The 25,190-nt window shown below is 50.5% G+C and overlaps 1 protein-coding gene across 1 annotated transcript in view; it reads left to right on the top strand.

The window, feature by feature from the left end:
• The window catches only part of LOC119112712 (protein Skeletor, isoforms B/C), a 41,729-nt gene extending 33,866 nt beyond the window's left edge, over nt 1-7,863 (top strand). Inside the window, exons 11-15 of the mRNA XM_037236990.1 lie at nt 210-318; nt 3,278-4,683; nt 4,810-5,274; nt 5,519-5,624; nt 6,178-7,863. Of these exons, the coding sequence (XP_037092885.1) occupies nt 210-318; nt 3,278-4,683; nt 4,810-5,274; nt 5,519-5,624; nt 6,178-6,347 (2,256 nt within the window). The 3' untranslated portion in view covers nt 6,348-7,863. The remainder of the gene's footprint in view (nt 1-209; nt 319-3,277; nt 4,684-4,809; nt 5,275-5,518; nt 5,625-6,177) is intronic.
• Nucleotides 7,864-25,190: the final 17,327 nt, after the last annotated feature.

The raw sequence follows: 25,190 nt of genomic DNA, 5'->3' as shown, positions 1-25,190 counted from the left end.
GCGCAGGGAGCGGGGCGGGGCGAGGACGACTTCTCGCATAACAGTGTTCAAAATGAGTGAACAGTATTGCACAGCTGAGCTTCATGGCGGGCATGTTCTATATTTCATGAAAGCGTGTTCGGTCTCATTTGCGGCGACTTGTCCTCGCATCGTTATAGCGCATCTTTGCATGTTGTTGACCAGTAATATGTTGAAATTTTGTGTTGCAGTGTTTCACGCATCGCTTTCTCGGCTGGAAGATCAATGTCCTCGACTCCTGTCCATTTGATGAGGGCATCGCGGCATCCGAGCTCAATGAAGTCGACCGGATCATGAAAGGTGTGGTTTGAGGTTCAAATAATCAAGTATTGCTGCAAACGCAAATTTATCATGTTTGTGACATCCCACCGACAACGTCACAATGCACCATTCTTTCAGTCATTGGGGTTTTGTGAACTTAACGGAAACACAGTATAAACACAGACAGACAACCCAGTCAGTCTCAGACAGTCTTGGACATCAGTTTCAGACAACTCCGTTTTGTTACAAATATCACACACTTAGTGAATCTGCGAATCGATGATTTTGTCGCAATCCTGGGGAGGGACGGTTGAGATATAGGACGCTGGGATACGCAAATCAGTTTGTCAAAATTTCATTTGTCGATTTACAAAGCTGTGCCTGCCTTTTGGCCTAAAGCCGAACCCACTAGAGTTACGGGGAATATAATAATGGCAACAATAATGTTAATACTGAAAATAGTGATAATAATACTGATACCAAAAATAATAACAATGATAACAACAAAAAAGGCAACACAAACAGTAATAGCAATAATCATAATAGTAATAATAATAATGGTGATACTGATGATGATGACAATGTGATCATTTCCCAATCTCGTAGTTAACTTATTCCTATCTACAAACATCGTGCAAAAATATGGCGCCGTCGGCACACTGTCGCTATCATACCTTAACGGAAATGGTCCACATTTGTATGGCGATTTGAACTGAAATAGCTATCTTGAGGACCTATTGATGCAGTTCACGGCCATGTCCTATTCAAGGCCCAAAACGCTCTGGTTCCTGAGTTATACACCCGCAAAAATGCGAAAATTGTTATTGAAAGCCCATTTCGAAGTCGCCTTGGTAATAATGACTTCATAGAAACGTCATGCGATCGTGGTCATGCTAGAGGCTGTTTCTGGTTGTGGCCAAAACAGCATGGCCGCTGATACATTCGCAAAGCGATGCTGCGGCACGCATGATACAATGCGCGGAAGATGATAAGCTGTCAGCGTGATTTCACTGCTGCATGCGTGTCGCGAACTTCAGCGAAAACACTTTCTGGTTGTGCGGCACTCGTCGTGAACGGGACATTTTTCCATATTTCTAGCCATAGGTCAAAGTTATAAGGAAGAACGTCACTGTTCGCAAAAAGAATACGGCACCCAAAAAATGGGCACTCTCCCAAAAGTTTTTAAAAAGAAAGTACGGCGGCAAGCTGTCTTTTTCGCCTGCTGACGTTTTTCTTCTTCTACTGACGTCTTTCTTATAGACAGCTCAGTTGGCACCTTGCATACCAAAGCACAGAACCTTGCACGGGTTTATGGGTTAGCAAGGCATTCTAAAATTAGGAAAACATTACAGTAATGTTGCATCTAAATTTCACTCAACATTTCACACGCATTGTACGACAAATCAAAATCTTGAACCAAAAAATTTGTGCTAGACAAGAACAAGCTCTGGAGTCGCATTACCCTTAACCCCCGTTAGGAATTTATTTTGAAGGGAGGTCACGGTGAAATGCGGTGTTATTACCGAAAATCTGTGCGGGAATTGCGAGAAAACCTGCAATTTTATAGTCCCGCGAGCTGTGCAAGTGTGAGATCACGCATTTTTGACAAAAGGGTGTGAATCGGGGGTTTGAAATGTGTGTGATCACTGGTGGTGCGTGCCTGTGGCATGTATTGATCTCAGTGTGATGCCATCACATCATAGCAACAATTCATGAGGACTCAATCAAGGCAATCAATTCATAGCAGCGTTACAAATTTATTGATTTTTTTGCATGCCACCGCATTTACAATTACTAACGATAAAGCAAGTAACTACGGTGCACATCACATAACATCAATGCCAGGATTGCAGCACTGCGAGCAAGGATGGATGGACAACACAGTATAGACAAAATCACAGTCAACAGCAGAGCAGTAACATCAACAGTACAGCACATCGTGCTTTGATATTAATAAGCTGTCATAAAAGCTGGCGATCGCTACGTTGCGTATGCCAAACAGTTCACGAAAGTTTTTGTTACGGTCAGCACCAAGACAAAAAAATCCACAAACAAACCCCCCACTAATCCGCCGCCCAACACAGCACCCGCGGCGAGAATGACCGGTCAGCGCCAGCTTTCGTGGGATTCCAAGCATTTGTTAGGTCTGGCTGCCAGATGCTGCCAGGTATTGCTGTCTTCACAAGAACATTCCATAACGCCAACAAACAATGACGTAATGGGACATATTTTAACGAAATTTGAAATTTTGCTACTTAGTGCCTTTAGGTTAGGTTTAAACCTTGAAAGTTTACAAATAGTTACAAGTGAGCTTTTCCCATCATATCTGAGGCCTACCTTAATATCTTCAAATGTGGAACATTCCCTTCAAGATAATGAGAGAGCTGCTGACCAGAGGTAGATTACCCTCCACACTTTTGCTGGCCGCTGGGCGCACGTGTGCGCAGACCCCCGGTTTCAACCTATGCGACACATCTGGGCTAGTCTGGCGGGTCACGCACTGGATTCCGAGCTTCACCCGAGGGTCCATCTTGGTCTGTCATCCTCCTTTATTCACCTCTTGCTTGACAGCCTCATAGGTTCTCGATAGGACAAAGCTGAGGGGTACAGGGTGTATTCTTATCCCAGGTATCGGCAATAGGTATTCGCGCCCTGTCCAGACGCTGCAGTTTCAAGGCTTTACGAAATCCGTGATCAACTCACAAAAGAATCGTGCACACAAGGGCGGCATTTTGCCCACAGGAAATTGCTCAATCTTTACAATCACACCTTGAAAATGCGCTTGGGCTTTATGCACAAACATGCCATGCAATCCATTCATATCCTTCTCGTCCACGCGTTTGCGAACCTTGTCTGCTTTCAAACTGTCCATACGTCCATTGTGCAGCCGCAAGACCAGTGTATTGTTCTTGTAACAAAAGGGCATTGCAATTGTCTTCTGTGCCGCGTCATCGCCAACGAGACTCTCTCATATCTATGTTCTGTGCCGCTGTTACAGACGTCTACGACGATTACGACTACTACGAAGACGGCCTGGCGCAGTCCAGTGTTCGGCTGGAACAGACGTTGACCAACAGCCTACCGCCCCAGCCGGCCGCCGACACCGGTCGGCCCGCCGGCGGCCCCGGCCCGAACTACGCTGACTTCCACGTTGACCTGGAGGTGGCGCGCCGGCCGCTACCGCCGCCGGCAGGGCCGCCCTCATCACAACCTGGGCAGAGCTCTGTCTTCGACTTTGGTGATTTCCCGCCTGGCTTCCCGCGGCCCGAACTGCCCCTTCCGCGTCCGCCCTTCAACTTCGGGGAGCGCATCAGGACCAGGAAGCCTGCAGTGTTGTCTGCCACTACCACCCCAGGGACCACGTTGTCCTCCGACGAATCGTTCGTTCCTGAAGTCGAGGCTGACTCTTTCGACGCCTACCAGAAGGGCGCAATTCAGTCCGACAGGAAAAAGCTGCAGCTGAGTGAAAACAGTAAGAACCAATCCGTGTTTCGGGAGCCGCCAATCGCGGAGCAAGAAACAGCTTCAGTTCCGCCTCGCAGAACTCTGAACAGGATCAACAGGCCTCCACTGCAGGCGCACAGTAAGCCACCACCGCCCAGGCAGCGTCCGGCGCTATCCCCAGGTCCCCTTCCACCAAATTCATCTGGCAACAGTCAACGTCCTTCTCTAGAGACATTCCAGCCACCACTCCACGGCCGCCCAGCTACCAATACTCATCAAGCCCCGTCCTCCAGGACCACCCGTCCGCCACCCACGTCCAGACGTCCGTCGCTCAGATCCACACGTCCACCCTCTAGGTTTACACGTCCGCAGCCCAGATCCACACGCCCGCCTCCCAGACCCACACGCCCGATTTCGTCTTCGCGCTCGCCGGCTCCAGCCGCCAAGCCACCCAACATCGCGTCATCCTCGGCGGTCTCGCGTCCCCCGTATCCCTTTTTCAGTGTGCCCAGTCCTGAAGCGGGCCGCCGACAGCCGGCGCTTGACCACGGCGTCCGGGAGTCGCCGTCGGCCCAGCCGCGCGTTCCGCCCGTGGTGTTGGACCGGCCGCAGGGCGAGCCTGCCACCACCTCCAGCCGGCCGGAGTTCAGCCAGCCGCGGCCGGTCCCGCCCGGCCATGGCTTCGACCCCAAGGACATCGTGTACGAGACGGGCTTCAAGCCGGTGAAGCACAGCGATCGCAACAACCCGCCGCTGGCGTTTGAGGTGGCGGACGTGGCTGCCGCAGAGAGTGGCCACGTCAGCAGTGCGCCGCCGGCCAGCCGCAGCCCGGCGCCGCCAGCGACGGCGTTCCGGCCGTCCGCTGCCACCCAAGGCGGCTTCCGCGTGTCATGGTTTGGCGAGGCTGGTGGCCGGCCGCAGGCGGTGAACATCCCGCTGCCGGTGTCGGTAGTGCCCGTGGTGCCACCGGCCGCCGCGCCTCTGGCTGGCACCGCCGCTCCCAGCAGCGCGCTGGAGGCGCCCGACGCCACGGCGCCGCCTCAGGGCGAGCGGCGCCGGCCGCCTCCGCCGTTCCGCCGGCAGCAGCGGCCGCCGGCGCCGCGTCCGGGAGGCTTCCTGAGCGGTCTCCTCGGCTACTTGCCGAGCCTGCGCGGTGGCCGGCCAGCGCAACGCCGGTCTCCGCCTCACTTCGCCAATCCCAACCGAGTGCTGGAACTGGACAGTGCTGGCCGGCCGAGCAACGGTTTGCGCGTTCCGGAGAACCACCCGCACGTGCCGGTGCCGTACCCGGTCCTGCAAGCGGGCCCGGTCGGTTCGCACCTGTCGCTGGAGAGCAGGCCGGCCCGGGCCGGGCCGCAGCGGTTGCCGAGCACGCCGCAGATGCAGGCCGTGTTCGAGCGCGACCCGTTCCGGCCGTCGCCGGTGGACTCGGACGACTTCCAGCCGGTGCCAGAGCCGCCGCAGAGCGCGCCGCCCTCCCGGCCGCAAGGCGCCTCCCATGGGCCAGCAGCGCGCCCGCAGACGGCGCACACTCACGCACCGTATGCTGAGGTGGGTGTCCCTGGTATGCTCGCGGCAAACACCACCGCGAAATGAAATAGTAACGATGGCGCTACTTGACAGTCCACGCGGCCAAGACCACGTTCGCTCCTTTCTGACAAATAATTATGACTTCCTTAGTAGGCGGACCAAATATGGCAAGCGCAACTTCCCACAATTGTGCCTCACGTAGCTGGAATACAGATGTTCTGGGTGTATCTCGGCAACATTGTGTATTCGGACTCTGTCTCGGCAGTCAGATTCTACCCCGAATTACATTCTGGAGGACATCTGGAGCCGAATGCGGGCAGCGGGGGTGACGTCTAAGGACGACGTCCGGGAGCGGCGTGACGTCAGCAGGGGTGAGCTCTACGCCGAGCGTCGAGGGGCCAGCCCTCGCCGAGTGTTGACTGATTCTCCTGCTGGCATCGGTGACGCGGCGCCGGGCTTGACTCAGTCAGGTCATCTGCACCTGTGGAGACACTCCGCAGCAACGCTTCCCGTGCTTACTTATAACAGCACATATTTTAGAGGAGCAGTTCAAATGATTTTGTACTAAAGGCCGATGAAAATCCTCGCTTTTAACAACTTATTGCTGATGGCGCCACACAATAAAACTACCAATGATAGTTAAATGCTTTGTTTCATTGTGCGTCACTCAAAAATCCATATTTTGAGAAGGGACTTGATATGCTGTGATAACCAAGACCAGGCTAAAAAACTTTTTTCTGTTAAAAACTATTCGCTTGCAAAATGCTTGAAACGTTCCTTTTGTTATTCGTAAACACTTGCACCCATATCCCATGAGCAAGAGTCAGCGCGGCCGCATGGAGACCCCGTCGGACTGCAAAGGAAGCCGTTGTCAACTACTCACCTGAGCACTCAATGTCTTGTTTGTCTGCATCGGCGTTGCAGCGATCCGGTCCACTGATCCGTATCCGGAGCTGGTTCTGGAACCGGAAGACCAACCGGCCGACGGAAGCGATCACGTGGATCCGTCAAATACTGCCGACAGAATTCAAGCCGCGGCGTGGCAGTTCAGTGCACCACTATTTCTGACATTGGTTATCAGATGGCGACACTGAAGTACCGCCCGCTCCCAGTGTCTGGCACGAGCGTGAATGTGTGCGTGTGTACATGCAAGGGAGCGCGCCAGAAAGACGTAGTCATTTCAGGCATCGAAGTATGTAGCGAAATAACGCGAAAAAGAGCGAATGGAAGAGAAACAGTGACGAGACTGGATCAAGGCGTAAGAGTTAATTGCATTTGCCAGAAGTGGAAGCGAGTCCGAAATAGGGCTGGCGGCGGCGGGTGTCATTTGCTGTACTTTTGGACAGACCAGTCCAACAGTTTCACATTCTGACACCGGACCTATGACTATGCATGGCACGAACGGCCCCCATGTCCGCACATACACTTGCGGTCTCCAAGTTATTGCGGAGCCCCCCACCGCTGGTTGACAGGACGCGTGTCATCTCATGTTATTCCGTTGAACACTATGTAGGAGCCGTCGTTGTTCTGTTCGTGTGTTATTTACAACTTACAACTAAGTTACAACTGTTGCGACTTATTGTCAAGTTTCACGCAAATGTGCACAGGTGTTCGGTTATAGGTACACGTATTAGCGGCGCGTAGTTTGTTCCATTAAGCATCAAAATATCACGAAGCTTGGGAAATTTGTTACGAAGCGTCTGGCATTGTGAAGAGCCTTGGAACCATTTGTTTTGTTGTCCAACAAACATGTTTGGAACCAACATGTTTTGTTGTCCTTCAAAAGCTATTTTAGGGTAAAAAATATTTACATCTTCCACCAGAGACACACCAATAACTTCATGGGGAGGAATGGGGAAGAGTGCAGTCCTCCGGGCAGAGCTGGCCAGCGTTCACCTTAGTTCAACCTTCCTTACGAATAGGCCAGTCGAAAGTTTTCTATAACCAAGACGCTGCAGGGTCGATTCGGAGTGTTCAAAAGTTTTGCGTTTGCTCGGACAGCCAGCACGAGAGGCGCCGATGACGAGGCCCCATAGGTCGCCTCCATGGACGTAAATCTCCAAATCACGTCAAACTGAAAGTGGTCGAATAAATGAGTGGCGGCAGTGACTGGGAAGAAGAGCAACAGCCTGCGGCCCATTGGCACCACGGGTTTGGGTCCCAGACCCTACTACAAAAGCGCCTTCCCTGAGCTCATGGTTGGGATCCTCGGAACCATTTAGATGCCCCCCCCCCTCACCCCACCCCTAATCCTGAGTGGCCAATGACTTCTACACGACTTGCTCAAGAAAATTAGAGGGATTAGTTTGCACATTCTCCCGTGATACGTTGCACAACGACGCAATACACTTCGGTGACATCTTCCATTGGAAAGAGCTTCCGTCGGCGCCCCAGCCATATCATGCCCCCCTTTCTTGGAGAGCGCGCTGGAACGAACCTATAAAATAGCTGTTGGTGAAGCCTGTGCGATCACATGGTTACGTACACGTACCTTAGATAATGAGCCGTTGCTCCACACGTCATTCGGCACGACCTGCAGAAGGAAGCTCGTACCTTGTTACACGGCAGCCATAATAAAACATTTAACGAGGGAATAGTTGTTTTCGCTAAGGAATCGAAACGTTTAAATTGCATTGCTGCTTGAAGCCATCACGTCCACAATACATGGAGAGCAGAAGACAGCTGCAACGAAAAGAAGTCAGGTCAGTCGCCGGACAGGTCAATCAGGCATCACCGACGGGTGTCGGTACCGGCTGGGACATTGAATGGTACCTTTACCGGCGGTGAACATACCAATATCTCAACGTTGTTGTCTAAGCGTGGTTGGTTATATCCCATAGCATCAGCTACTCCCCAGATGGTGTCAGAGTGTGTCGGGCCAGGCCAGTGTCCTAGGATTACCGACTTTGGGTGTAACGCAGCACCCTATGAGGAGGATTTTTTTGCTCCTTTACCCCATACTTTATGTGAATTTTTCGCTCCTACCTAATGCTGTCTGACCGCACATACCAAACCCATATCTCCCTTTCCGAGGTTCTAAGATGTCATCCAAAACCGAGCTCGCTTAAAAAATCAGGCATAAACAAGGCTCCACAGGACCTGGACACCTATGACTATATCCTGCCTCACCTACATCTGAATCATGTCTATGCATGCACAGAGTAATGGCACCAAGCACCTCTAATCCTGAGAACCCCAGCGACTCCAACCACCTGCATGCATCAAGCTTAGTTCTTTTACAAAATGCATCACCATTTGCATCTGTGTGTCAAGTGCAACGTTTTCATGCATCCCACTTTTTTGGTCACACTACGCAAGCACCACACCAGCATAACAAAACCTGGTAGAAACACCAGCAAAGCCTGGTAGGGAATTTTATCCACGTATTGCTTTACCTGAAGAAACTTGACCACTCAACTGCACCACTCCCGAAATGCAGGAGAAACAAATTTAGAAATGTTCTAAATGCAATTTACATGCTGGATATTAACGTTTCAATACCCATTTCCGCAGATGTTAAGTCAAATAAGCTGATCGCAAAATTTTACCAAAAGTTATCAGCCTTCATATTTATTTAATCACCTTTGTATTGGTATTATATGAGTATCATGCAACTTCATTTTCTTTCCTTTCTTATTGCCTTTAAAAATACCATCTATTGTTTAAAATGTTGACCAGTTCCTCTGCAAAATTGTACGACAGAACACCCGCAAATATTTTACACATAACGTTGACTAAACGCAAGCCACCCAAACATGTTGGATATGCACCAAAAAGCGAACAAGTCACGGAGCATGAATGAAACAATTTGAACCACGGAACTGATTTCTTTCGCCATTTGTTACCCTGTCAAACCCTCAGCTGGCCGTTTTTTATGTTCATGGTGGTGTTCGACGTCCGTCCATATAGCAGCAGATTGATATCCAACTACCAGTTGGATATTCCCGTGCGTTACGATCGCCACAAAATTTGGTTTGCGTGATGTTCTCGAGACGCTGATTCCGCAAATCACTGTTTTTGGGTGTGATTTTGCGTAACTTCCGAGTTACAAGGCGCGTAACACAGCCAGATCGATGTCGCGAGACATTTCGGTTGCCTCCGAATTTGGTATACAGGCAGGGCCTTCTCAACACTCTGACTCCGAAAATCATTGTCGTTGGGGTGGGATTTTGCACAACTTCCGAGTTATACGACGCGTAACACCCCAGTTGGATATTGCGGGGAGTCTCGATTGCCTCCAAATTTGGTGTGCGGGCCTCCTCAACACGCTGATTCTGAAATCATGGTCTTTAGGGTGGAATTTTGGCGTAACTCCCGAGATGCACGACACGTGACGCTCCAGTTGTCTTTGGGGTCGAATTTTGCGCAACTTCCGAGTTACAAGGCGTGCATTGTGCCAGCTTCATATTGCATCCTTATTGACAGTGAAACTTGTCGGATATTAATTTCGCCAAAGTCCGCGATTCTCCTTACTTGACCACGAACATACCGTCTTCCTTTCAAAATTGGATTGGCGTGAGGGAGTGCAGTGACGTGAGTAGTAAAAATATGTAGTTATTGGTTGTAATGATCATGCGTATCATTTAAGCATGAAATTTTGGGGGACAACCTGATTTTGGGACACTTCGACGGACAAATGATTCGCCATCGTGCCCTCGATTGGACTTTTTGAAAATCATTCCTGGAAAACCGCTTGGTCGGAGATATCATCCTACTATTACACAAATGCAAAGTGATCGTTCTCGCTGCCGCTGGTTTGGATTCATATGACGGCACTAGAGCGTACCCGTGGGCCCGTGAAAAGCCGAATACTTTGGGATTTGAAACAAGTTTAACTTGTGTTTTCAGCAATTTGTATATATGCAGTGTGTTTTATGTTACAAACAACACCCCACAGAAGCTTGATTTCATTTCATTTTCGACATAAGGAAATGAACACACGAAGCAATGTTTGAATACGAGTTAGGCACATCAGACATCGCAATAAGTCACCTTTAAAGCGCAATTCTCAAGGCTACCATCATCTCCTTTCTTCCCACTTATCATTCTTGCTATTCTTGTGATCACACACGCCGCACTCCTGTGAGCATTCCATTCACCGTAGCGCGCTGATCCTGCCACACGTCTTCAGCCGCCAGCCAGCCAGCCATCTCGAACGACGGCCATCACAGGAGCACGACCACGCGACAGGCAATGCCAGTAAAAGCGTCGCTTCACGGAGGAAAAGAATCATCACCGGTACATGGCCGCAAGGCGAATTCGTTTTCATCCCCTGTCTGATCCACCGCGTGAAGCAGTGCGGGATGCGGGCAGCAAAATCCATCAGCGACGCGCGGGGGACGAGGCTGGTTGCCGTCAGCACCTGGGTAACGACGGAGTCGGTGGCGATCAGCGCCCGGCGCCGCACGTCGTGTGCCGTCCCATGCTTCAGCAAACAGTCGGCTATCGGCTGCTCGGGCCCCCTGACCACCGGTGCGTCGATGCCGCCGGGCGGCAGGTCGGCTCGCGTAGTGCGGCGTCTCCACCACGGTCAACAGTAGCGGGCTGATGTGGCCGGCTAGCAACATGGGCGTGGCGTGCACAAGTAGCATGTACTACTCCACCAGCGTCACCAGCGTCCTAGAGGTATAAGACAGACGGCGTCATCATCCATCTTGTCAGTGTTTGGTCAGGACAAACAACGACAGTGACTGCCGTCGGACTGTTACTCCTCCACCTTGAAGGTCACACTTCAGCAACTTCCCCCGCATCGGAGCGAAAGGTTAAATACGGCCTTTCACTGGAATACCACTTAAAGCAGCGTCAAACTCACATGCTTTGTCATCAGTTAATTGGTCTGTACCAAGCACGTACCTGACGGAACTAAAACCATCCTCACCCTCCACTTACAACATCGTTCGCAACGACCGACAAAGTATAACCGGATGCGCAATTTTCAAACACAGGGTGTAAAATCAGACACATGAAGCAGACACGCTCTTTCTACAAAACGACCCGCCTGATCGCCTTGAAACCTTCACCAATCGATTTAATGCAGTGAGGCGAGTCATGGGTTGGCTTTGTCAAGATTTGACCTGAAGTAAAGCACCTCAAAAACGTGAAGGGAAAACTGAGCATACAAACTAGTCAACTCAAAACTCAAACCTACTTCACAAATTGCTGTATAACTTTCCCCACTGGATACGCCGTATGTCACTCGAACTTTCAATTGATGTTGGGTAACTATAAAAATGTGACCATAAAAAAGAGCAGGCCAAAAGTCGTCAGATTTCACAGCTTCAAATTCATTGCTTGCAGGCAACTCACCTCTCGGAATCAGGTGAACCGATCGCTGCTAAACCTTCCTCATTAGATATGCCATACCTGATTTTTCTCAGTTAAGAAGTTGGTGACCCTAGGCCAAGTCAAAACCCATCAAGTTCCCAACTTCCAAACTTCCTGCTTCCAGCCAACTCATTTATCATGACATACTGAACCGATCGCTGCTAAACCTTCACTATTGCCTGGTTGAACGCGCTATACCAGGCGCGAATGCCCTGCACATCAAATTTGGAGGCAATCGGAGCGCCTCGCAACGCTGATCTAGCGATTTTACGCGCCTTGTAACTTGGAAGCTACGTAAAATGCCACCCCACAGCGATTTTCGGAAGCAGCGTGTTGAGAAGGCTCTACACAGCAAATTTGGAGGCAATCGAGACGCCCCGCAATATGCAACTGGAGCGTTACGCGTCGTATAACTCGGAAGTTACGCAAATTCCCTCCTCAAATGCAATGATTTTCGGAAGCAGGGTGTTCAGAAAGTCCTACACACCAAATCTGGAGGCAATTGAAACGCCCTGCAATATCCAGTTGGGATATTACGTGTCGTATAACTCAGAGGTTACGCAAAATCCCACCTCAACGACAGTGATCTTCGGAGCCAGGGTGTTGATAATGCCCTGCATACCAAATTTGGAGGCAATCGAAACGCTACGTAGCGTCGACCTGGCGATGTTACGCGCCTTGTATCTCGCATATTTTGGGGGTGGATTGAATGACGTTGTCTGCCAGCAAACCATGCGAAAGATACTGCTTTTTGTGTGGTGGGAGCAGAAAGAAATCTGCCCTTTAAAAGCTAGCAAATTTCTCCCGTGGAGCAAGTAGTTGCTTACCTTATTTGCTTTCAACACGGGCACCCATCAAAAGCGCCAGGATCTCACCGTTCAGTGTTCATATCGTCCAGGATCGCAGCATCCAGTGTTCATAACGTCTAGAAAAAATTCAATTCCGTGCCCATTGTTGGTGTTCCTATGGTCCTGGGACACAAAGTCCAGAGTCGTCAAGTCCAGTGTTCAAAACGTCCAGCATTCATGGCAACCAGGCTAGTTTGGATTCCTGTCGGTAGATGACATTACAGAAGCACCTTTGAGTCCTGCCGCTACTTCCCTCTTTTGTCAACAGATGGCACAGTAAACGTGACATTCCACGGATAATCGCGTAATGCGTACAGTTAAGCATGGTTAATATAAAGTACCTAGACGCGTGGTGGCCGTGTCCGGCCTGGGTGCGGGCGCGCCTCGGGGCTTACCGGCGGACTGGGCGCAGATGCACCGGGCGGCGGCGCGGCCGGAGACATGGCGGCAGGGAGCTAGAATCGCTTTTGAACTAGGGTTGAAGTGAAAAATTTCATCGCAAAAGACCGTGCGGGAGTGAAAAAATCAAGTCACAAATATAGAATTTATGAGCTCGTGACTGATGCTTCAGCAAACAAAACCATATATTTCAAGTTGGCATGAACGTAATATCAGAATCCTCACAAAACTGTTTTGTTTTTAGACATCCGAGGCCATTAAGGTCAAACAGAATACATTCAAGCATAGTAATTACATGACAGTGTAATGAGTATAAAAAAAGAAATCAACACCAACAGCTTGATGCTGGACTTTGCACTTCCCTTCCACAGCACTTTTAATATAACACAAAGCAAAGGAATTCAATAAAAAATAACAGCAGAAAATTAAACAAGCACAAGACACTCAAACAAAAAAAGCACCTCGGCCTAATACACATCAGCCCATCACCAAGTCAAACACAGTAGACATACCTCTGGCTTCTGTTAAGATGGGGTCAGGGTAAAGAAACATTTTGTCACTGTTTCTTACAAAATACCAATGCTTATTTTCACGAAAGTAGCCTAACTATGCCTAGCCTAAAGAGGCTTTACTTCATCTCATCCTGTCTAACCTGTTTGTATCACGTCAGCAGCTGTGAGTTACTGATCCTTGCACAATTCCTATTGCCAATTCTTATGCACTTAACCAACTTAACCTAACTTAGAGTAGCTCATATGTTGAACATCATCTCAACTCACCCATCTGTTGACAGCAGCACTTGTGATAACAACATGATAAAGCTGATTTTTGCTGACTTCAACATATATTTTTATTCAGTTCCTTTGTGCATGCTTGGTGACATCAGGCAAAGTTGACAACACACAAATCAGGACACTTTAAATCACTTTGAAGAACATATTTTGATTGCCATGGTTAACCTATGTCAAGGGCAATAATGGATATGCTCCACAAAACAATCCCTCTTCTCCAAAAGAAACATAACTATTAGATGACCATGACAGTATTGTTGCTTGCCTTTTCAGCTGCAGCAAAGACATCTACTTAGGCTTGTTTATTCATATTTAATGATAAAGTCTGAGATGTTGGTTTCACACTTAAAATGAGATGATCTGACCATTTGTTACATACCTATATTTAACCCATATTTTCATTGCTATGCAGCTTAGAGTATCTCTGTGTTAAAAATATAAAGCCATACGGTACAGTCATTTGCCAGCCAGAAAATCATGACACCTGTAGAAAACATCTGGTGAAAGCAGTCATGAGCGACCACGTCAAGAAATTTGGGGCAAATAGTCAAGAATATGGAACAAAATGAGCCCATTGCATGCCTTTTGGTATCATAATTTGTCTTATGACAAAACTCGATGGATTAAAACAGAAAATGGCTAACTTTGGTTACCAATCATGTGTGGAAAGCAGGTAAGGTAGGCAATTACTTGGTCCACAGGAGACTTACTGGCTTCTTCCTGCTCCCCCAAAACAAAAGGTCAGTACCTTTTGCATGGTCTGCTGGCAGACAGAGTCATCCCACTCACCCCCCAAATATAAAAAATCAATCATGCCCGCCAACCTACGAGATTAAAATGCGACGCAAGTAAGAGGTGTGCATGATAAACATCTCCAGAGGGCAGAATGTCGCCATCAAACACTTTTGTATTAGCCGCGTCAGGTCTGTCCCAAAGCTCTGTATGGCAGCATTAGGATATAGCCATGTCAGGTGGCCTGGTGAGTTAGACACTCGAATGGCCTGGATTTATCATTATTGAGCACCGCCATGAACCAAAAAAAAAAAACGGTTAACCGATGGTTTAACAGGCCAAAAATGGCGGTAAAATTAAGTTCCGTTCTTCAAATTGTCTCCTTCATTCCCTGTGAATTGTTTACTATTCGGCACATGTCAAACAAGTGCATACAATTTTTATTTTTATCCATGAAGTGAATGCGAACATGAGGTGCAAACATGCACTTGCAGCAAACATGCAAACAAACAAACAGACAAAACAAACAACAAACAAAGAATAAAGTGGTAGGTTTAATGGTAGCAAGTGAACTCGGTTTGGATGACATCTTGAAACCTTAGAATGGGAAATAGGGTTTTGGCACGTGAGATTAGACAATATCAGGCAGGAGTGAAAATTCACATAAAATCTGGCGAAAAGGAGTTAGAAATTCCTCCTCATAGGGTGTTGCTTTACACCCAAAGTCGGCAATCATAGGATGCTGTATGGCGGGCGGCGCGGTCTGGGCAGGAAACGCTGCGCCCGCACAGTAAGCGGGCGCTGCCGCCCAGCCGCTGCTGCCGGGGCCCCAAATGCCATGGTACACTCCGTTGCTCAGGGGCCCTTCTTATTGGCATCGGGTTCCTTCCACTTGCTTGGAGGGCCCCGTGCTGGTACTGGGGACCCATATAAGGTAACGCTCCGAGGCACTCGATGCTCAGGGGCCCTCTTCATTCACCTATGGCTCTTCCTCTTTTTGAGCTTATTTGCTGAGGACCTTTCACTTGTCAGAGTTCTCTCTGTTAACCTGCCCGGGCACTCTTGATCACACAGGGGCGTTAATTCATGTACACTAATCTTTGGCTAGTGCCCTTTGTTTAGGGGGTCCTGTACTCCGGCCGGACCCTATATGTTAGCCCGCCAGGGTGCTCCCGATCGTTCAAGGGTCCCACCATATTGGTGTTAGGTTCTTCTCGCTTGTTATGAGGACCCTTCACTGTTCATTGGAGCCTCTTTGTTGGCCTGCCACGGCAGTTTCGATTGCTCAGGTGCCGTCCTTAGTGGTCTCGGGGTTTTCCATATTATAGGGGGGCCTACGCCATTGACGAGGACCTGAATCTTAATCAATATTATTGAGGCTTTACTTCTTACCGACTGATGACTGAATTTGCGGCTATGCCGATTGCGCCGACGAATCCGTTATTGTCATTGTTGAACATAATTTCGTCGTGCATCTTATTTCCACTGCTTAGTGCGTTTGTGACGATTATTATCCCCGTACATTACGTTCTAACATATTTTCAAGGGTAGGATATTCTGCATTCCCTTGCAACAGACAAAGCAAAAACCCTGTATTAGTCCTGAGCCATCAGCTGATCTCATCAACTACCCGGCTTACCGTGTATTAGCTAGAAATCAAGCCCGTGCTTGGTTTTGATGGTATTTAGCAGCCAATTTAGGTGTATGCTGCCGTGTTTTCTTCGAACTACTTAGCCTTTACATGACGGAATCCACCATAATCCAACGAAGATTAACAAGCTCCATGTATTTGCATACAAAGCACGGCTAGTTTTCTAGGGCTGTGCACAGTAAGCTAGGTTCCCGTATACGAACTGCATACATAAGAATATCAAAACTCAACGGCCGGAATACCGGAATTTTTGATGGATGCAGCCTTGAAGTCTAGGGAGCTCACAAAGTAAGAGGACTTCTCCAGTTTTCTAATATTTGCGAAGTGTACATGTGTGGAGATTTAGTTACTGTGGAGTTTACTGCTTCCGATCACTCCGATATTATGGTGTCGTTTTAGTTCTGGCCGGTGCTTTTGACCGAATCGCACATAATGATTAATAATTGTATATCTATATAGAGTGATTTACTTGTGATGCTGTTCCAAACACATCATTCAGTTGTTTGATTGATCTCTTTGTTTAGAAGTTGTGTGTGGTTATGAATGAGCAATGCATCCAGAATGCTGAGTTTCATTGTTCTGTATGTAGATGATAAAATTGGAGTGTTTTGTGTAAGCGCTCGGCGTGCGAGGAGAGTATTGTGGTCGGGCTGTACGTGATTCCTTGGTGCCCCTTCCGTGAGGTGCTCTGTGAGACGTGGGAACACAAATGTTGCAGTTACATCATTGTAGCATACGGAACCTTGCAGTAACACGTGAAAGCGGTCAACAGACGGGCAGAAATGACCACGTATCGAAATCGGTATTTTCCAACGCTTTATGAAGTCAATGGGTATGCATGTAAAAGGTGTCTCCTTGCCGGATGTTTCACTAGTACAATTTTTAGATTGGTAGTCGGGACGGATCACGGAAGGCGCCATGGGAAAGTGCAATGACGTAATCTCTCTTGCTCGTACTGCTGCAACTGCTGAACCCGTTCAGAAAATCAACTGATCAGCCAACTAAATTGTATTGGTAAAGCGTTCTGGTCAGCATCTGAAGGCATTACGTCCCATCCTGTATCTCCAGCGGCTTTTAATCTAGTAATAGCTCACAGGACCGTACGGAAACCGTAGGAACAACGCATCACGACCGGTCCCCTCCTCGATGCTACTGGCCCTCTGAGACATCGAGCAGCTGATCGGGGCAGGGGCCTTCGCTGGTGCAAACAGACTCTTTACTGGCACAGGAAGTCCAATCATTGGCATCGAGACACTAATTCGCCTTATCGGTCCCTGGTTGAAATGGTGCAGGTGATCTCTCGTCCGGTTCTGGTGTCCCTGGCTTGCACAGGCCTCTGCATTGCCTCATTGTACATGAGAATCCCCTTTTGTCCTTTCTTATGAATCCTTTCATTGCCAGGAGGGTCCGGACCAGCACAATAGGGTCTTTGACATACGGGGCTCATCATCGTCCCTATTCAGCAAATGTGCTCCTGCTTGGGGCTCATTGCCAACACATGGTCTTGCTAGGGACTATGGTCACTTACCAGCAATGTGGGTCCTTCATTTTTTCAGGTGTCCCGACGAATGTAGGATGCCTTCTAATTGGTATTTAAAGATACTGGCATTGTCTCTGCTCGGGAAATAACTGCTACGCCCCAGAATAGCACAGAACGGACTGTTCGATATGGGAGTTCTCAGTCAGTTGCTTCAGAGACACAGTCGCACGGGTCTCCAATGAGTGCTAAAGCTACTCTTACATTTTAGGGTCTGGCCTTCAGGCTGTGATCCCTCCATGCGACCTCTGGTCTGCCCTTCAGACCCTTAAATTGGGCTCTTGAACCACGGCCCCAGGGGACCAAAAAAGGACATTCGGAACCCATGGGACTCTTGGAGCCTAAGAGGAAGGTGGGGGGAGTCGTGCTTAATTCGGTTCACGCAAAAATGAAGCCTTAGGGGCCCTTTTCAGTGCCCCTGGAATATTGTATCGCCTTAAAATGAATGTTTGGACAGATTGTGGCGTTCCAGTTTAAATTGGGGGCTCATAAAAATAAATGCTATGATGCCCCCCAATCAAGGTTCTTGCTGCCTTTTTACCGAAGGAGCCGAACCGGGATTTCAACAGTGTAAGGCAAGGCAATTGTGGTGCCCTTGTATTTCGGTACCCCTTGAAAGGGAAGTTTCGAACTACCTTCCATTGTTCTTTCAATCGTCGACTTGCATTTGGTGTCTCAAGGAAATAAATGCAATGGTGGTCCGAAAGAAAGGTGTCACTTGGCCGAATGGGCCGATGCAGGATTTCGTTAATTGAGAGGCACGGGCATTGTGATGACGGGTCATAAAGCCCCAATGACAACGGAGGAGCCGGTTTTCTTGAACAGGATGCCCCTTCCCTGAACGATCCGATTCATAATTTTTGGTGTTGTGCGGCCGCGTGGGGCGGAGGTGCCCGGCGCGTAGAGGCACGAGAGCCGCACGAACAGTGCAGCACGAGATGTATTGTTGCCGGCGCTGGCGGCGGCGGCGGCGGCCGGCTGGGTGGCGCGAAGGGGCGCGGACGAGGGTCGGCTGTTTGTCCTGTCAGTTCTATGACGTTTGATTGTACCGTCGTACTGCACCGTAGTATTCGAATCGTAATTCAAATACAAGCTATTTCGGCAGTATGGCGACGGGCGTTCCGGACCCGTCTGTGCAAGTCCCCGTGATGACCAGCAGGGTGACGCCGACAATAAGTCTACAAGCGAGTACTTCTGCTCCGACGCTAGCTGCCGCCGCTCACCAGCCGGCAGCCGCAGCACCGGCATTCGATGCTCGCCTCATCCCCGAGTACGACGGGACCGGTGATGTCGTGGGCTGGATGACGCGTGCGGAGATGCTGTGCCGGCTGAAGGAGGTGGCCGCCGAGTCGGTCACACCTCTGCGCCTCGCCGGCGGCGCGTTCCACGTCTGGTCGCAGTTGCCGGTGACCGACCGCTGTTCGCTGGAGGCCGTGCGCGGCGCACTATACTCCGCGTTCGCCCTCGATCAGTACGCCGCCTACGAGATGTTCGCCACTCGACGAATGGTGTTGGGTGAGGCAGCTGACTTGTTTCTGGCTGGCCTCCGGCGACTGCCGGTCCTGTTCGGTGGACTGCCGGAGCGCGCTGGCCTGCGCTTTCGTCGCGGGGCTGTCGGACGCCGTCCGCCTGGCCGTGCTCGCGGTGGACGCAGCGGCAGGTGCGAGTGACTACCATCAGTGGAAGTGAGCTGAGGTGCTGCGGGGTCGGCGGTGTGGTTGTGGAGTTGCCGACGGGCCGTCGCGCCTCGCTCGAGACGGTGGTGGTGGGGAAGCGGACGCTGGGGGTGGACATAGTCCTCGGGGTGGCAGGCATCTCGGCGCTGGGTGGTGTGACCGTACTGTCCCCGTCTGAGGTTAGCTTTTGTGGGGCCGCGTGTCATGTGCCGCTGAGCGTGGATGCCCTGGATTTCAGTGCGTGCTTCGACGCGGCGGAGCGGAGGTGGACCGTTGCTTGGAAATGGTCGGACGGCGAGGGACTGGAGTGTCTGACGAACACTGTCGCCCAGCATCCTGGGCCGCCAGCCGCTCGTCGCGAGTATGACGCCGAGTTGGACGCGTGGGTCGCACAGGGTTGTCTGGTGCCGTATGATGAGGGTCGCCGTGGGACGGCGAGGGTGCTGGTACCGTTGATGGCCGTGCAGCAGTGCATCAAATCCAAGGTGCGCCCGGTGATGGGCTACCGCAAACTGAACGGTTTCGTGCCGACCCACAGAGCCGACACTAACGTGTGTGCTGATCAGCTCTGGAGATGGCGCCGCCACGGTGCTAACGTGGCGGTGGTAGATCTCAAGCGTGCGTACCTGCAGGTGCATGTAGAGGAGCGGCTCTGGACGTTCCAGACTGTGATGATTCGGGGCCAGCAGTTTTGTTTGATGCGTTTGGGTTTCGGTCTGGACATCGCCCTTCTGATGATGAAGGCCGTTGTGCGGTCCGTGCTGGAGCAGGACCTGGACGTACAGCGTGCTGTCCTTCCATACGTGGATGATCTCGTAAATGAAGGTGTTCAGTGCAGCGCATGTGGAGGCCCACTTCACGGAGTTTGGGCTAGACTGTAAGCCTCCGGAGCGGGTGGCCAGCGGAGCCTGGCTGCTGGGCCTGCGCGTCCAGGCAGAGGGCAGAGAACTGCGATGGGTGCGGGACAACCCGCTGGGCGCGCCGTCGGCTCGCGTGACGCGCCGCGCCGTGTTTGCGTGGTGTGGGCGACTGGTCGCACACCTGCCCGCGTGCGGACGGCTTAGGCCTGCGGCGGCCTGGCTCAAACGGCGTGTGAACCAACTGAGGCGGACGTGGGATGACGTCACCGATAATGCAGCGCTGCGTGCTCAGATGGACTACGTCGCAGGACGCCTGAACAGTGATGACCCGGCCCGTGGCGAGCGATGCGTGGAGGGTGAAGACATGGTCGTCTGGACCGACGCGAGTTCCCTGGCCACGGGGGTCGTGGCAGAGTCGGCGGACGGTGACGTCATCGAGGACGCGTGCTGGCTGAGACGGGATGAAGCCACGCACATCAACATGGCCGAGCTGGATGCGGCCATCCGAGGCGTCAACCTAGCCGTCGCTTGGGGAGCACGGACAATCGACCTCCGCACCGACTCGGCTACCGTTCATCGCTGGCTTGATGACGCCATCAGTGGTCGCGCGCGTCTCCGAACCAAGGCGTACGGCGAGCTGCTGATTCGGCGGCGCGCCGAAATCGTCCGTTAGCTGGTCAGTGAGCTGCGGCTGAGGTGGTCGGTGGCGCTCGTGCGATCGGCGGAGAACCGAGCCGACACGCTGGCGCGCGTGCCCAAGGAGTGGCTCCGTGATGCGGGTGCGACTCCTGTGGGCGAGCTGCCGCCACCGGGCGTCAGCGCGGCGACCGTGGGCGAGCCACCGCCGCTCGGTGATAACGCGGCGCATGCCGCCGGTGGCGCGGGGAACGTGCTTTTGGCTGATAATGGCACTGTGTTTCGTGGCCGCCAGGTGGCTGCTCTCGCGGCGCGGTGGAGAGTGACCATGAGGTTATGAGCTTTGCACGAGCCGGGTGGTAACGGAGTGATAGAACGCTGCCACCGGACCGTTAAGTTCATCGCTGCGAGGCGTCGTCGTACTGTGGCCGAGGCGGTCCACCTTTATAATGTGACCCCCCCGCGATTGCCGATCGGTTACTGTTATTACGCATTAGTCATTGTTCCCCTCTCTGACGCCGAAAGCCCTCTGACCGGGATGGTTGACCCTGGAGCAACGCGGGGCCATCGACCGTTTCAAAAAGGTCCCAAGAGTAGTGGGATTAATAAGCAGCACAGGGATCCCAGTTCGACGCACTTGGGCCCTGGAGAAAACGGACAGAGGTACCCTGTCCGGTGCTGGTTCCTGACTGACATGAGGTTCTTCCATGAAGGCGTCCGCCAAGGAGAAGGGGGGGGGGGGGCGGCTCCGGTCCAGCACGAGTGAGATCCCGAGATGTCCGCCACGTCCGGATGTCCGGTCCACCGGGATGTGTACCGCGGCGAACCGAGTGAAACAGAGTCAGGGGTGTCGGGCTCTGACGCGAAGATGGCGGCGTGGCTGACTGAGCTGGTAGCGTTTCGACCGCGGACGGGCTGCCTCACGAACAGGTCTCGCGCGCGTGTGGTGGGGTTCGATCCTTGGGCGAGGGACGGCGCGCGCGTGCATGCGTTCATTTTTTTGCGGCTGGGCTGCATCATCCGCCGGCCCGCCGCAGGCGTGGCTGCCGGCCGGACCGTCGAGCTGGGCAGCCTTTGGGCTGACCTGTGCGTCCGAGCTCCGCGTCCAACCGATTGCACATTATTATTCCCATAGATATACAGTGATTGAGCAATTTGCAATTTGATTTACCTTGTCTGCAAGTTTGACGGGCGGCGGTTTGTTTGTTGGGGCGGCTTGTAATACCGATTGGGGCTTTACGTCTCACCGGCTGCTATGGCTATGTCGAGGCGGAATGCCTCTATTACACATTTATCACGCATTAGGTAAGTGGGATGCGGTAATGGTGTGGCCAGGATTCCATCCCAGGATAGGAAAGTCCAGAGATGAGCACCCTAACCACTAATCATCATGCCACTACCGCCCCTCTGCGGCGCGAACTGCACCCGTCTCGATAAACTCCAGATTGGTGTTGCTGGACCCCAAATTCTATACTTAGGAGATTCTGAACTGTAAAATAAAGAAAACGTGTCAAGATTGATGAAGTGCATGGCGAATACAAACTCACGATTCTCCCAATTCATTCAGCTTATCTATCGCAAATCAGCTCAGTGACACGCCCGGCTCCACTGTTCAGATGATGAATCAACAGCGCCTTTAAGCGCGTCACGTGCGTATTGTCTTGCGTGACGTTTGACACTCAGTTGAATACATTCGCAGTCAACGTTTGTTTTTTACTTCCTATTTACTTGCAGCCGGGAGTGCGATTCCCTAGTCAGTTGCAAGGGTTTCACCCCCCGCCGTGACTTGGGTCGCAGCCTGCAGATTTGTAAGAAAGTGAGCCAAATTCGGAGCGAAACCAATTCGTTGGCGTATTAGCACGACACCCTTCGTTGTATTTTCATCGCTCAGCCAACCAACGTATTTTGGTAAACCACGCCCGTTTAAAACGTACTTAATTGAGGAAACGAGTAGGCTGGGCCATTGAACGTCTCACCAGGGAGTAGTGTCCGGATTCAGCTGATGAGGGAACCCCCACCCCCTCTCTTTTTGAGTAATGACATGTAGAATTCAGAATAAGTCCTGTTTGTAGGAGCGTGGGAAAGAGTTTGCAATTGGAGGAGGGAGAGGGGAATCAGTCAAATAAAATCACTAACAATGTACGTTAGCGTGCCAGAAGCTGGATATCTATATGCGCGCCATCAATTTCTTTAAAAAATGAGAAACATCGCCAATGCATACAGAAAGTAACGGAACCAAATACCGCTGAGAATCTTATCTACAGCCCACAACACCAAACAGCAGGCAGCCCAACAAGTGTTTTCCACGATTATCGTGCAGTTACTGCCAAATGACCAGCTATTTCCGATGCCACGATCAAAGTTTTAAATTCTCCAATGCACCTGTTGCCAAGGGCGTGCTGACGCCGCAAAGTTTGCGGGCTCAAAGAAAACGTTCTCCATGTCCATGCACAGTGGTTTAACTGCGCGGCACTGTATCGCATGACGTCACTCGTCGGCTGAGGCGGGCGAAATCGGCTCCGGCAGCCCGCTATCGGGCAATATTTGAACCATTAGGTGAAGGGTTGCAAGAAGTGGGACAGTATCCCAAACCGTGGATCCCACGCACGCTGGACTTTGTGAACACTGGATTTAATGAACGCTGAACCTTAAAAAGACTGGACTGTATGAACACTGGACTTTATTATTCTCCTCTGTCCAGGGGTTTTCGACGTTTTCTGGGCCTTATGAACGCTAGACGCTGCGATTCTGGACTTTTTGACCACTGGACTTTATGAACTCTGGACGTTTCAATACGCATCCTTCGACACATGTCTTGAGACCAGATCTAGTCACTTTCTGTCAGAATTGATCGATTTTTTTTCATAAGTCAAATTACAATGTCACAAGACATGTTATTGCACTGGTTTGCACCATACTGTCGATTATTTGCTTCAAATTTGTTGAAGTGGCCCCTCCCGCCTGCTTTAACTAAATGTCTGTGGGTGCCATGGTTTGCTCACTGGTAAATGATTGCACTGTACATATGCACTACATTTTAACACAGGAATGCTCTGTATACATAGCAGTTACAAAATGAGAAAGATATCAGCATGCAGCAAAAGTCAGACCGTCCGATTGAAAATGTGAAGCCAACACCTCAGACTTTGCCATTAAATTTGTATAAACAAAACCTAAATGGATGGCTTTGCCGCAGCTGGAAAGGCAAACAGCAAAACTGGTGTGACCATCAGTAAGATACGTTATGTTTGGAGAAGATGGATATTTGTGGTGCATACCCACTATTGCCTTTCACGGAGGCCAACCATGGCAATCAGAATTAGTTGTTCCAAGCAATTTGAGGCGTTTTGATCTGTGTGTTGGTGACTTCATCTGGTGTCAACAACCTACATTTACATTTAGTTAGGTTAAGTTGGTTAATTACATCACAAATGGCAGTAAGAGTTTTGTAAGAATCAACGACTCACAAATACTGCTGCGATACAAAGAGGTTAGACAGGATTAGATGAGGTAAGGCAGCTTTGGATTAGGCTTAGGTCACTCTCACGTAAATGAGCATTGTTTTTTTGGAAGAAGCAGTGACATAATATTTGTATTTCCTGATCCCCATCCTAACAGGAGCCAGAGGTATGTCTGTTGTGTTTGACTTGGTGATATATTGATATGCAGGAACCCAAGGCTTTTCTGTTTGAAGGCTTTAATGCTTGATTTTTTTGGGATAACATTTAGGCCTGATTAATTTTTTGTCATTGTTTTGTTGTTGAATTCCCTTGCCTTTTTGTGTCAAAGCATCCTATGGAAGGTCAGTGCAAAGTGCAGCCTGAAAACATTGGCGTCACATAGTTTCTTATGCTTATCACGCTGTTATGAAATTACTATTCGTTGATGCACACTTTTCCACTTAAATCAGCTAATGTGTCAAAACTGAAAACAGTTTTGTCATGCGTATGATAAAATGTCCATGCCAACGTGAAATGCATGTCTTTGTTTGCTGAAGCATCTCTCACTGGCCCATAACTTTCAACATTTGTGACTTGATTTTTCACTCCTGCACGGTCTTTTTGCGATGAAATTTTTCCCTCCCACCCTAGTCCAAAAGCAATTTTAGCTCACTGGGCCCGAGCCCTGCCAGGTTTGATGATTTTTGCCGCTCCCGAACTCCCGATTAAGAGGTCCACCTCCGCTTTAAAGTGAGCTCCAAGGCCGCCACCTACTGGCCAAGCGGCTGGCTCACTTGGCTGACAGGAAGACGTTGTTCGACACCATCATTGTTTGCCGACCATTGGCCGTATTTCGGCCGCATTACAACAGCAGCTAGGGTGCTGCAGCCGTATATTTAAAATTTCTCGGCGGCACTGCAGCCAACACGGGGAACAGTAGCAGGGTCTGGAAACAAAATGAAGCATTCTTTGTTCATAATTAATATTTACCTTAATGTCTGGAAAAACCTCATATCAGTTCTACAACTCTACTGAATGGTGTC

This window comes from Pollicipes pollicipes, unplaced genomic scaffold (assembly GCF_011947565.3).
Source record: "Pollicipes pollicipes isolate AB1234 unplaced genomic scaffold, Ppol_2.1 Scaffold_7261;HRSCAF=8764_pilon_pilon_pilon, whole genome shotgun sequence".
In the NCBI taxonomy this organism is placed as follows: Eukaryota; Metazoa; Arthropoda; class Thecostraca; order Pollicipedomorpha; family Pollicipedidae; genus Pollicipes; species Pollicipes pollicipes.
The sequence above is the reverse complement of the archived record's forward strand: the minus strand, read 5'-3'. Positions and strand labels throughout refer to the sequence as shown.